Here is a 14,673-nt window from a genome sequence, read left to right on the forward strand (position 1 = left end):
TTTTTATTCCTCTATTCACCAGTTGATGGACATTTAGATTGATTACAACATTTGGTTTTATGAATAATGCCACTGTGAATGCTCATGTGCAAATCTCTGTGCAGATATACATTTTCATTTCTTTTGGATTAATAAATTTTCAGCTTTTCTTTTCTAATGAGTCATTATTCCTTATAGGGAGATTCTTAAAGAAGATGAATCAGGATCACTTAAAGCTACAATAGAAGATATTCTCTTCAAAGCAAAGAGAAAAAGGTATGTAAACTGTTTGTAAGTGTGTTATAAAAGGTAAAACTGACTCCTTTAAGTCTTTCTCTCCACCTATGCCCACTCTTTAGTATTTCATTATAGCTTTGTTCCAGGGAAACTGACCTTTAAACTCTTGAATAGGGGGAAGGAACCAGCAACCTAGCATCTCAGCAGGGAATTGGGTCTTCAGGGACTATCCAAATGCCTGTAATTATGTGGATCCCCTAAGTTAATAATTTATTTCACTAAAAAAATTCAGGTTACTTGAAAAGTTATATTGATTTTCGGGGTAATAAAGGACATTCTATTAAAATGTTTGCATAATTTTAACAGAGTGTTTGAGCACCATGGACAGGTTCGACTTGGAATGGTATGTTAATTTTTTTATATAATTTGTTTTATTGTTTATTCATTTTAGAGAGAGAGCGAGTGGAGGAGGGGCAGAGAGAGAGGGAGACAGAGTATCCGAAGCGGGTTCTTCACTGACACAGAGAGCCCGTTATAGGGCTCGAACTCATGAACCGTGAGATCATGACCTGAGCCAAAGTCAGATGCTCAAACAACTGAGCCACCCAGATGCCTCTATTTTTTTTTTTCTTTACCAGGACAGAACTAGCTGGGTTACAGAAACATTTTGTCTTGACAGAATAAACAATACTAAGTCAACAGACCTTTTAAAAGAATATATTAAAAATATAAGTTAAGAGGGCTCCCTGGGTGCCTCAATTGGTTGAGTGTCTGACTCTTAATTACAGCTCAAGTCATAATTTCATGGGTTTGTGAGTTTGAGCCCCTCCTTGGGCGCCATCTTGGGTATGGAGCTTGGTTAACATTCTCCCTTTCCCTTTGCCCCTCTCCCCCGCTCGCCCACACATACCCCGACTCTTAAAAAAAAAAGTGTGTGTGTGTGTGTGTGTGTGTGTGTGTGTGTGTGTGTATAATATGTAAATAGTAAATGACATTTTTATTTCTTGGTCAAAAATGTTTTTGAAAATTGTCTTCATTTTTGAATTGTCTACCTTTTTTTTGGTAGATGCGTCATCTTTATGTGGTAGTAGATGGATCAAGAACAATGGAAGACCAAGATTTAAAGCCAAATAGATTGACTTGTACTTTAAAGGTATAGTAAAATCATTCTTATTTATACTAAATGTGGGAAAGGACACTGAATTCTAAAATAAAAAAAATTTTTTTTACTATAATAGCTTTGTTAAGATGGAATTCACATACCATAAAATTAACTTATTTAAAATATACTGTTAAAGTTTTTTGTAAATTTACAGTTGTTCAACATTATTACCACAGTCAATTATAGAGCATTTTTATTATTACTAAGAAAAAAAAAACCCCGTACCATTTAACAGTCACCCTCTGTTTTCCCCCAATCCATCTCAGGCCGAGGCAACCACTAATGTGCTTTCTGTCTCTGTAGATGTTCTTATTTGGAACATTTCATATAAATGGAAACATACAACATGTCATCTTTTGTGACTGACTTCTTTCACTTAGTATAATGTTTTCAAGATTTATCTGTGTTGTAGCATTTTTCAGTACTTCATGTCTTTATTTTTGCCAAACAATATTCCATTATATACAACACTGGGTTATTTCCACTTTTGGGGGCCTTTATGAATAATACTGCTGTGAACCTTCATGAACAGATTTTTATGTGGATCATCTTTTCTTTTCTAATGCTTAATTTTAGCCTGGGTGTTTTGTATTTCATGCACTTTTCCGTGACCTAAGAGAATAGCAGCTGGGATGGAGTGGTGTGCACGCAAGGAGGGAGCTCAGCTTGGGTGGCGTGCAGGCTGTGTTGGGTTTCTGGGGATCTGTTTTTCTCTTCTGAGATTATGTTGTCCTGTTTCTTGTTTACTCTAACTAATGGGCAAGGAAGGGAGGATGTAATGCATTTCCATGAGGAGATATTCCCATACTTTGAACTCTTCCCCCCAATTAAGCCTGAAGTTTGAATTGTTATCTTCCGACAAGGAAAGTCTGTTTTTGATTTCTTTCCCTATGCATTCATAATTTCTGGCAGAAGAGGGAAAAAATAAGAATACTTCTTCTCTTTTTCCCAAAAGCAAGTGTATTGGTGAAATTTCGCGGGACTTGTATGAGTCATGAACGGGGCTGCAGAAGAGTAGGGTGAGGAAGAAGCCATTCTTCTTCAGAATCCTCTGCTCCATTTTTTGTACACAAGTTCTTAAAATTTACTAGATTAGATTTGTCCTTTACCTTCTCTTTTAGTGAATTTGTGTGCGCTTATTCCAATATTAGTCAGCTCTCTACAGTTTAATATCCACAGCATTCTCTCTTTAACATACTCCAATTGGAATGTTGTCTTCACAACTACATTTTAAAGGTCCACTATAACCTCCATGATGTGAAATTCAGTGCCTTTTTATCTTTATCAGAAACTGAAACAGTTGACCACTTCTCCCTGAAAGGTGTCCCTCTTTTGTTTTTTGGTTAGTGTGTGTGTGTGTGTGTGTGTGTGTGTGTGTGTGTGTGTGTGCGCGCGCGCGCTGTAAGTAAACTCTACCCCTGATTTGGGGCTCAAAGTCTTGACCCCGAGATCAAGAGTTGCACTCTCTAAGGACTGAGCTAGCTAGGCGCCCCGCCCATTCTTCTTTTGACTTTGGTTATAGATAGTCTCTTGATTTGCTTCTCAGGCTCCTCTCCAATTTTCGAATGCTGGAGTGCCCTGGAACTAGGTCCCTCTTTTTCTTTCTATCCTCTTCCCCTGAGTAAATATCGTACATTCCCATGAAGAAATGTTTTTAAAGAATGTAATTTTTTTTGAGTTATAAACTATAAGTAGAAGTGCTACCACATCATTTTGAAAAATGATACGCCAAAATGGCTAATTATTTATGCTCTTGATTTCTATCCTCCTACTCCAGTCAGCATCTTGCTTTGTCGGTCAGTTATCCCTTTTCCTTACCGAATTTTCACTGTCTCTGGACTTAATTCAGATCAGTCCCCTCAGCTTATAAACATATTCAGATTATTCCTAATTTGTCAAAACCCATCCCCACTTCTGCTCATTCTCCTGTGTTTGGCTTCATTGGATCTTTCCATGTTTAGATTGTTTCTGTCTCACCATCTACCATTTTAAATTCCGGCTTATTTAGTGTTGTGATTTTTATTTTTAATATTTTTAAACTTATTCTCATTTAATATTTTTACTCAGCTTTTTTTAAAAATCATAAAGTGATGCTTGATAAATAGGTTTCACCAAACATGTTCTGTATGGTTATTATTTTGCCCTTATCTAGTGTTTTTGTTTTCTTTAAACAGTTGTTGGAATACTTCGTAGAAGAGTATTTTGATCAAAATCCTATTAGTCAGGTATGTAGATAAGTGGTAGAATTCACAATTAGATTCCTGATATTACTGCCAATTATAATTTATTTTTAGAACATTGGGCGTACATTCTGTGGATTATTAAGTGATCTAGATTGTGTACCAGTTTCTGGTACATTTGTCAATGAAAAGTAAGGTAACTCTAGAAATTAAATAATGTACAGTGAAATCATAGCTAAATTTATGTCAAAAGCAGCATGAGAAAAAATTTCTCTTATTTCTTTTGTAATTACTAATTCAGGTTATTTACATTCTTATCAAGAAAAAATAAATTGTTAAATTAATGATCGTTTTTGTTTTTATTTTGAGATTGGAATAATTGTAACAAAGAGTAAAAGAGCTGAAAAACTGACCGAACTCTCAGGTATGCATAAAATTACCTTCACAGGACTCAAGGACTTGGCTCTATTTACTCAACCTTGTTTGTAACCCTGTTTATAAGGTTGCCTAATAAGTAAAATGAAGACTCCTTTTATACTCTCATTGTGAAACACTTAATAAACCCTCCATTAAACTCTTGGTATTTAAGATGAACTGTTTTAAATTGAGTTCTGTACAGTAATGAATACTACTGCAGTGAATGTAAATGTTTAAGATTCATACAGTCTTATCTCGAAAGAATTAAGATAAAATTATTGTAACCATTCTAAAAATCCACTTAGTCTTAAAATTAATTTTTTAAAAGTTAAACCTCTAGGGGCGCCTAGGTGGCTCTGTCGGTTGGGCGACCTACTTCAACTCAGGTCATGATCTCACAGTTCGTGGGTTTGAGCCCCGTGTCGGGTTCTGTGCTGACAGCCCAGAGTCTGGAGTCTGCTTCAAATTCTGTGTCTCCCTCTCTGTCTCTGCCCCTCCCCTGCTCTCATTCTGTCTCTCTGTCTCTCAAAAATAAATAAACATTAAAAAAAATTTTTTTTAATTTAAACCTCTAAAGAACAAAGACTAAAAATTGAATTGTAGATATTGTTAATTACTCAGTTTTTCTGCTTATATGGCATGCCTAACTGAATTTTATCATCTTAAAAGTTAGTTCAGGAGGGGAGCCTAGGTGGCTCTGTCAGTTGGGCGTCCGACTTCGGCTCAGGTCATGATCTCACAGTTTGTGGGTTTGAGCCCCGAGTCGGGCTCTATGCTGACTGCTGACAGCTGACAGCCTGGAGCCTGCTTCGGATTCTGTGTCTCCCACTCTCTCTGCCCCTCCCCTGCTCACACTCTGTCTCTCTCTCTCTAAAAAATGAATAAACGTTAAATTTTTTTTTTAATTAAAAAAATCCTCTCGATATTCTGATAGGCCTCTTGGGGGCACCCTTTGTCTCTCTGATTAGAATCACTGTTATAAACCACACTTTGTCTCTCTGATTAGAATCATTGTTATAAACCACACTGACAGTAATCTAGTAGGCTTTTTTCCTGTACTCACAATATAGTAGGAGATGAACAAAATATTTTGTATGGTATGGTAGAATGAGAAGTGGATGGAGAGCCAGGAAATGTAGGTTTAAGTTCTGGTCATGCCACTTGGTAGGTGTTTGTCTTGTGGCCAATTATTTAACTTGTTAGGTTTGTTTCTCACTTATGAAGAGAGGAATTTGGACCTAGTGAGGTACTTTGCATTTCTTTCTTTCTTTCTCTTTCTCTTTCTCTTTCTCTTTCTCTTTCTCTTTCTCTTTCTCTTTCTCTTTCTCTTTTTCTCTTTCTTTCTTTCTTTCTTTCTTTCTTTCTTTCTTTCTTTCTTTCTTTCATGACTATTTATTTTGAGAGGGGGAGAGAGAATGCTAATCAGGGAGAGGGGTAGAGAGAGAGGGAGAGAGAATCCCAAGCAGGCTCCATGTTCAGCATGGAGCCCAACACAGGGCTCAATCCCTTGACCTTGAGATCGTGACCTGAACCGAAATCAAGAGTTGGACGCTTAACTGACTGAGCCATTCAGGTACCACTATTTCTTTTTTTTTTTTTTTAATCTTTATTATTTATTTTTGAGAGAGAGAGTGTGTGTGTGTGTATGTGTGCAGGCAGGGGAGGGGCAGAGATAAAGGGAGACAGAGAATCCCAAGCAGGCTCTGTGCTGACAGTACAAAGCCTGCCTCAGGGCTTGAACTCAGGAACTCAGGAACCGAGAGATCATGACCTGAGCCAAAAATCAAGACTCAGGTGCTTAACTGACTAAGCCATCCCAATGCCCTGGTAATTTTCATTTTTTAAATTTTATGATTACAAGAATAAATACTTGAAAAATATATTAAATAATGGCAAATGCTTAGTATTTTAAAACCTGTTTAGATAAATAAGAACACCAAGAAGCTCCAAGGAGATGAATGGACAAAGAAGACAGATAATTCATACCAGAATAAAAAGAAAAACTAAATAGCTGTGTCATGATCTCACGGTTTATAAGATTGAGCGCCGTGTCAGGCTGTGCACTGGCAGCATGGAGCCTGCTTGGGATTGTTGGGATTGACTCCTTTTCTCTCTTTGCCTCCTGCCTCCACATGCACTCTGTCTCTCTCTCTCAAAAGAAATAAACTTTTTAAAAAAATATTTAGGCAAACAAATGATCAAAAAACAAAGCAAAACCACTCAACAACATTTAATTGTTTTATGTATTTTCAATGAGGAGAATGAAGTTTGAGAAGCAGTATACTGCTTGTTGAACCACGGAGAAACTGACTGGTACTTATAGTGCTTATGGGCTGATTAATTTTTTAACATTTTTGGGAAAAGCCATAAAAATGGTTGTTCCTTGTAATTTATACTTAGGAAACATTATGAAAGAAGAAAAAGCCTCATGTTACAAATATACTAGTGACAAACTGGGAAGAATTGTTCAACAGTATGGAGGTAGTTGGATGAATTATATGATAAAATCAATTTAATAATGTTTTGGTTTTCATTAAAGTGAAGACCGTGTTGAAATAGAAAATGTCTAACTATATTTCATTGACTCTCAGATTACATCATTTATAAGATGCCTTTATTTTATGAGCCATCAAGAAGGAAACACTCTAGCAGTTAAAATTTGACATAGTATCTGATGATAATGTAAATTGTTCATACCAAAAAAAGAAAAAAATTATATTTTACACTAGCTCCTTGATAATTTGACATGTCTGATAGCTATTCTCAAGAACTTGGCAATTTCTCCTCACTTTATATGTACTGCTTGGTATGAAATAGACCATCTTTTCAGATGTTACTTCAGTAACAGAAGATAACACAGCTATGTTTATTTGTGGAAATCTTCCTTTCTTAGGTCATATAAAATTCCTTTTTTATCCCCTGAATAAAAATAGGAAATTACAGTCATTCTTCTCTCAATGCATTTTTGCTTCACTAATAATAAATTTATACTTCACTGCTCTGTTCTTTGCCTTTCTACATAAAAATATCACCTTTTGCATTATAACCTTTTTTAGAAACACTTTATGTTATGTTACATTACATTATGTTAGAGAGAGAGCACAGGCAGGGGAGAGGGGCAGAGGGAGAGAGAGAAAGAATCTTAAGAGGCTCCGTGCTCTGTGCAGAGCCTGATGTGGGGCTCAGTCCCACAACCCTGGGATCATGACATGAGCCAAAATCAAGAGTCGGATGCTCAACAGACTGAGCCTCCCAGGGCCCTAGAAACACTTTAAATCGCAGTTAAACTGAACATGAATAGGACAGTGTATGTAATGCAGTTGGTACAATGTATCAGTAGCCATTCATAGGTTCACATGTAACCAAGCAGTGATGCTGCCTGGCTGCCACTGGTTGTAAGACACAGTGTGATTTCGGAGACGTTAAAATGCTAAAATGTATGAGTTTCTAAAATGATGAAATAAGGAAAAAAGTAAAAAGTTGTGCACTTTAATAATATTTAAAGTATGTGCTAATAGGGCGCCAAGCTGGCTCAGTTGGTAGAGCATGCGACTCTTGGTCTCAGGGTCATGAGTTCAAGCCCCATGTTAAAAAGAAATGTGTGTTGGGGCACCTGGGTGGCTCAGTTGGTTAAGCATCTGACTCTTGATCTCAGCTGAGGTTTTGATCTCAGTTTTGTGAGTTCAGGACGGTCATGGGCTCCTTGTTAGATTTGGAGCCTACTTAAATTAGAAAAAAAAAATGTGTGCTAATAGATAGAAGCAGATTATTTTTATTCTATTTTTCAATATGAAGTAAAAGTTTATGTAACAAACATTCCTCATAAAAGAGTCACTTGCTATAAAAATGTAAATTGAGGAGATTCTGTTCTTTAACAACATGGATAAGTAAATTTAGGGAAAACACAAATTTCTATAATGTATAATAAAATTTTATTATAAGTAGATTATTACATTTCTATTTTAGGAAACCCAAGGAAACACATTACATCTTTGAAGAAAGCTGTAGATATGACCTGCCATGGAGAACCGTCTCTCTATAACTCATTAAGCATGGCTATGCAAACTCTAAAGTTGGTATTTTACATTTTTTTAATTTATAATTCATTTCAAGCTTTTTGAGTGAATTGAGATGATAATGTTTTGAGTGTGTCCATAAACTGAGCTGTAACGAAACTCTTCTTAAGAGAAATATCTAATGTCATTTATGATGTTTAGTGTGGTATTGATTTGTAATTTTTATTTTACATTTTAGCTGGTAAGATAGATTCTTAAAGATTTTAGAAAAATATAACTACAACTGTAGCAGTATTAGTACAAAGAAAATGTTGATGGAAAATGTTTTTTTGAAAATTGATTATATATGGAATTTAATGTGAAATTAATTGTGAGTTTGGTGTACATTTATTTATTGACGTTTCTTATTTTGTAGTATATCTGCAAATCAATAGCACACTTTTCCAGCAAGTTCAAGTATGTGGAATGTAGCTAAGACCCTAATAGAAATATTCAGTTAGTATTAGCTCATATATTTTATTCCTGGATTGTCCGTCCTGGTTTTTGTACTTTTATATAATAGATATTTTTCTAGTTTTGAAGTAGGTGAGGAGGTAATACCCATATTAAAGGTAGGCACAATAGCAACATCCACAAATGAAATCAGCCCAACAACGAAGATAAAAGGAAGAAAGCTAGAAATAACTGACAAAATTGCCCCCCAAAAGCATAAAAATCTGTTTAGTAGAGTGGAAAACAGCTCATCACATCTTAAAGTCCCATGAATTATTGTGTAATTGATACACAAAAATTACTGTTTGTGAGTATTGTGAGTCTGAATCAAATATGAGGTTAAATTATAGCCTTAAAAAAGAAGTATGTTGGGGTGCCTTGGTGGCTCAGTTGGTTAAGCATCTGACTCTTGATTTGGCTCAGATTGTAAGATCAAGCCCCATGCTGGGTTCTGTGCTGGGTTCTGTGCTGGGTGTGGAGCCTGCTTAAGAGTCTTCGTCCCTCTCTCTCATGCTCTGTCTCCCTCAGCTCCTCCTCTGCTTGCTGTGCACTCTCTCAATAAATAAATAGATAGATAAATTGATCAATAAGTCAATCAATAAGTGTAAAAAAGAAGTATGTTACTGTTGTCAAGATACACCTTAAAGTCAATCTATATGGTATTTTCATACTTTCCAATGCACACTTTAGATTTTGTCTGAAATGAATCTACTAGTTTGTAAGCTTCATGATGTCAGGAATGTTGTTCAGTCTTGCTTATTACTCTATCCCCAGAACCTAAAAACAGTATTCAGTCAGTATTTATGGAATGAATAAATGAATCAATTTTTTGTGTAGCTAATTTTAGAAAAATTTACATTGACGTAGAGTATACTCGCAATTCATTCCTTTGCGGTGTTAAAACAATAGTCTAAATAAATAAACCACATATACTATTTTTTCTAGGTAAATTAATTAATCTACTCCTAATTGGAATATGTTTTATCTTTCTGTAGACACATGCCTGGACATACAAGTAGAGAAGTGCTAATCATCTTTAGCAGCCTCACAACTTGTGACCCATCTAATATCTATGATCTAATCAAGGTAGAATCAGTACATTTCTTTATAATAAAAGCCAGAGGAGAATTCTGTAGTGAATTTATTACTAGTTTTCAGAAACTTGTTTTTCAAGCACATTAATTCTTGCATGTTTTTTTTCTTCCCCCCCAAATGCTCCATTTACATGGATTTTATGAAGACCCTAAAGGCAACTAAAATTAGAGTGTCTGTTATCGGATTGTCTGCAGAGGTTCGGGTTTGCACTGTACTTGCTCGTGAAACTGGTGGTATATATCTAAAATCTTCAGTATTTATTCATAATTACTATGTAAGAAATAACAATTGATTAATTAAATTAGGATGTTTTCAGGGCGCCTGGGTGGCTCAGTCAGTTGGATGTCCAATTCTTGATCTCAGCTCAGATCATGATCTCACAGTTCGTGAGGTAGAGCCCTGCGTGGGGCTCTGCACTGGTAGCGTGGAGATTGCTTGGGATTCTCTGTCTCTCTCTCTCTCTGGCCTTCCCCTGCTCTTTCTCTCACTCTTTCTCGAATTAAATAAATAAACATGGGAAAAAATTATAAATTAGGATATTTTCAAGCTACTAAATTTGAATCACTTCATGTCCTGAAGTCTGTAATATGTATAGTCATCTTAAATGTATTATTGATTCTGTAAGATATCATCTCAAAATGCAGGAACTTTTTAGTAGTTATGGCAGTATTTAGAGGAAGTGTTATGACTCTTGAAATGCTAGAAATTTCACTAATGTGTAATACTTTGTAAAGATCTTAGGGGCGCCTGGGTGGCTTAGTTGTTTAAGTGTCCGACTCTTGATCTTGGCTCAGGTCATGGTCTCACTGTTTATGGGATCGAGCCCTGCATCAGGCTTTGCCTGCTTGGGATTCTTTCTCCCTTCTTTTCTCTCTGCCCCTTCCTTGCTCAACCTCTCTCTCTCTCTCTCTCTCTCTCTCTCTCTCTCTCTCTCTCTCTCTCTCTCTCAAAATAAATAAATAAAACATTTAAAAAAAATAATAAAGATCTTATAACTGGGCTCTAATTAAATTGTAATTATAGTTATTCCTAGAGAAGTCAATTTAGAGATGTCAGTTAAACGAGGTTTTTGAAAAATGATGATTTAACTTAAATACTTAATTTTGAAAATGTACATTTTCAGATGGTATAACTTACAGAATTATGTAGAAATTACAATTGATACTCATGTCTGGAAAGCTGATTTTTTTTTCTTTTACTTTTCGTCTTCCTAGGCACATACCATGTTATCTTAGATGAAAGCCATTACAAAGAATTGCTGACACATCATGTCAGTCCTCCACCTGCTAGCTCAGGTTCTGAATGCTCACTTATTCGTATGGGTAAGTGTTTATTTTATGTTGTTGTAAAATAAATATTTAAAAATGACTGGGGTCAAATTAGACTTGCTGTTTTCATTTGTACAAGTTTATTTTAATGCTTAAGAATTTATTTCTTTTAAATGTTTTATAATTAGAGAAAATTATCCTGTTGAAGCAATCTTGGAAAGTACAAAGAAGTTAAAAGAAAACTAAAACCGGGGTGCCTGGGTGGCTCAGTCGGTTAAGTGTCCAACTTCGGGTCAGGTCGTGATCTCACAGTTCATGGGTTTGGGCCCTGTGTGGGGCTCTGTGCTGACAGCTCAGAGCCTGGAGCCTGCTTCGGATTCTGTGTCTCCCTTTCTCTCTCCCTCTCCCCCTTTCACTCCCTGTCTTTCTCTTTCTCTCTCTCTCTCTCTCTGTACCTCAAAAATAAATAATAAGACATTAAAAAAAATAATAAAACCATCTGTTGTCCTGTCACAACAGCCATTACTGATTTTGTTTTATTTTTAAAGCTAGAAAGGTACAAAGACACTGCATTTATAGAAAAATTCTTATTGTGGATGGCTCAGAGCCTGGAGCCTGTTTCCGATTCTGTGTCTCCCTCTCTCTCTCTGCCCCTCCCCCGTTCATGCTCTGTCCCAAAAATAAATCTCTCTCTGTCCCAAAAATAAATAAACGTTAAAAAAAAAAAAAATTAAAAAAAAAAAAAGAAAAATTCTTATTGTGTTAAGAAATTTAAAAGATAAGCTACAAAATTCTTTGTACTGTTTGATCAAAGCTATGTAATACAAACTGCAAACACAGAAGGTTGCAGGGAGGGTACATCACATTGTTTAAAAGGGATTTTGGGGGGTTGCACCTGGCTGCCTTAGTTGATAGAACCTGTTAGTCTTGATCTCAGAGTTATAAGTTTGAGCCCCACTGTAAGTGTAGAGATTACTTAAAATCTTTTAAAATAAATAAAATATTTTTTTAAAGGGATTTTTTTTCAAGAAAAGAAGAATGATGGGTTTTGCATCGTCTGAAACAATTTTTCGTTTTCTTATATTTTCCAAAACTTTTATAGTGAACACTTATCATGTTTACAATGGAAAAAGGCATAAACTTTTTAAGTATGAGAAAGGATTTCTTTATACATTTTTTTAAAGTTTATTTATTTATTTTGAGAGAGAGAACGAGATGGGGAGGAGCAGAAGAGAGAGGGAGAGACAGAATCCCAAGCAGACTCTGCACTATCAGCATGGAGCCCGACGTGGGGCTTGAACTCATGAACTGGTGAGATCATGACCTGAGCTGAAATAAAGAATTGGATGCCTGACTGAGCCACCCATCCTCTGTCTCCCTGCCCCTCCCACGCATATGTGCTCGCTCGCTCTCTCTCTCAAACATTAAAAAATAAAGTTAAAAATAAAAATGTTTATTATTTATTTTGAAAGAGAGAGCATAAGCAAGCACTTGCAATTGCCGCTGGGGAAGGGTCAGAGAGAGAGAAACACAAGCAGGCTCAGTGTTGTAGCGCAGAGCCCATGGGGCTCAATCCCAGGAACCATGAGATCATGAACTGAGAAATCAAGAGTCAGAGGCTTAAGTGACTGAGTCACCTAGGTGCCCTTTGATGTTTTTTATTTTGTTGTGTTTTAAAAAAAATTTTTTTTTAATGTTTATTTATTCTTGAGAAAGCGTGAGTGGGGGAGGAGCAGAGAGAGAGACACACACACAGAATCCAAAGCAGGCTCCAGGCTCTGAGCGCTCAGTGCAGAGCCTGATGCAGGGCTCGAACTCACTGACTGTGAGATCATGACCTGAGCTGAAATCAGCTGCTCAACTGACTGAAGCACCCAAGCACCTCTTGTTTTCTTTGCTAATATACATTTTTTAACTGTTAGTGAGATGGAATGCTTTTCTGTCTTTTTTTAGTCCATTTCTAGTACTGGTCAACCTCTCCTGTTTCCTTATCAGTAAAATGATGTGTCTATCTTGTGTGTTGCAACAATTAACGTAATACACTTAAAGCATACAGAATAATACTTGACATAAACAGTTAATATATTTTAAATGTTATGGTTGGCTAATTTTTTTTTTATTTACCGATAACATTTCTTTAGCCCATTTTAAAGTTATTTAAACTTATAATAATGTATTCTTCAAATTGATTTGTTAGAGCCATTTAGGAATATCAACCCATTTTTGTCACATGCTGCAAATATTTTTTCATTTGGACATTTACCTTTACCTTTACTTGTTTTGATCTGTAGATAGACTTAAATTTTTTATGTAATGAAATATGTTTTTTTATGGTTTCTGCTTCTCTTGGACTTGTTTTCAGAATTTAAAAATATGTATGGAGGGGGACCTGGGTGCCTCATGTTAGCCGCCAACTCTTGATTTTAGCTCAGGTCATGATCTCATAGTTTCGTGACATTTAGCCCCACATCGGGTTCTGCACTGACAGCATGGAGTCTGCTTGGGATTTTCTCTCTCCCTCTATCTCTACTCCTCTCCTGCTTGTGCTCGCTTGCTTTTTCTTTCTCTCTCAAAGTAAAGAAATAATCATTAAAAAAAGAAAAAAGAACTTCCTTAAAAAAATATGTATGGAAAGCAAATTACATGGGTTTGGGCATACCAAAATTTTAAACATAGAAGTATATTCTTATATAAAATGAAAGTGGACAGCTGTGTAATAGACTTCTCAATGGTGTCAGAAGTATTTAAAAATTACAAACATTTTCTTTTTAAAAAGCACGTGTTGTTACTGAATTAGAAAATTACAAACTTTAGAATCTACGGCCATATGTATGGACTGATCTTTCCCCCATATTCTCAACTTTTAATTTTTTTATAACCTGGTATTACTATACATACTATAATAAGCCATTCTAAAAGTCAGGAGAGAGAACTTTTGTACAACTTTGTGGGCTTTCTGGTAGGAACATTTTTAGCTTCCTAGTCCTAGAGTTTTGCTATGTGCTTGGAAAAAGAAAGTAATACATTTTCTTCTATGAAGGATTTCCTCAGCATACCATTGCTTCTCTGTCTGATCAAGATGCAAAACCCTCTTTCAGCATGGCGTAAGTAAAAACTTTGAAACTGTCAGTGATGATGTTTTTACGTTTTAAATTCCTTCTATAAGTTATAAGTTAAAAAAAGAAAACGCTAAAATTATATGGGCTTGCAGTGTATTGGCTTTTGTAAAAGGTTACCTTCTATATAGCTATAACAAGGAGCGAGGACTATCTCCTTTACTCCTGTGGAGTAATCTTCAGGATATATTATTAGATAAAACAGCAAAGTAGAGAAAAGTGTGTAGTATACTGCCAGTCCTCTAAGATGAAGGTGGAGATTTGACTGGATATACAGTATGTTTATATTAATGATAAAAAGACTAATTGAAATAAAAAGTAAACACTAAAAAAATGTTTACCTGGGCAGTGTGTAAAGAAAGGCAAAGGGATGGCCCCTAGACTTTTCTGAACATACCTTGTTTTAACTGTAGAACTTTATATTTTACATAATTATAAAGCAAAGTTAAAATAATTCTTAAAAATCACAAGTAAGACTTGTGTCTCCAGCTATAAAGGTACCATAGGGACTGAATTTATTTTCTCCCTCCTGCCAGACAAAACATATAACACAATGATTTTCAGACATGGACAAGAGACAGTGCAGGTAAATGATCCCTCAAAGAAGGGAAACAAATGAGGTGAGCCCTGTGAGTGCAGCTTACTGCCTAGAAGAAATATCTAGGCTGCATTGTAGGAGGGGAAACCCACACAGAGCCTAGAGGTCTTGAT

General features: G+C 35.8%; 1 protein-coding gene across 3 annotated transcripts in view; it reads left to right on the forward strand.

Moving 5' to 3' along the window:
- LOC101094730 (general transcription factor IIH subunit 2) overlaps positions 1-14,673 on the forward strand; it is a 39,485-nt gene that overhangs the window by 12,546 nt on the left and 12,266 nt on the right. For all 3 annotated transcript variants that reach the window (XM_011283896.4, XM_011283892.4, XM_045061775.1), the window contains exons 3-12: positions 178-255; positions 583-619; positions 1,283-1,369; positions 3,553-3,603; positions 3,928-3,982; positions 7,942-8,047; positions 9,479-9,569; positions 9,724-9,811; positions 10,793-10,900; positions 13,887-13,950. In XM_011283896.4, the coding sequence (XP_011282198.1) occupies positions 178-255; positions 583-619; positions 1,283-1,369; positions 3,553-3,603; positions 3,928-3,982; positions 7,942-8,047; positions 9,479-9,569; positions 9,724-9,811; positions 10,793-10,900; positions 13,887-13,950 (765 nt within the window). The remainder of the gene's footprint in view (positions 1-177; positions 256-582; positions 620-1,282; positions 1,370-3,552; positions 3,604-3,927; positions 3,983-7,941; positions 8,048-9,478; positions 9,570-9,723; positions 9,812-10,792; positions 10,901-13,886; positions 13,951-14,673) is intronic.

The sequence above is a fragment of the Felis catus genome, chromosome A1 (genome assembly GCF_018350175.1).
Source record: "Felis catus isolate Fca126 chromosome A1, F.catus_Fca126_mat1.0, whole genome shotgun sequence".
Lineage (NCBI taxonomy): Eukaryota > Metazoa > Chordata > Mammalia > Carnivora > Felidae > Felis > Felis catus.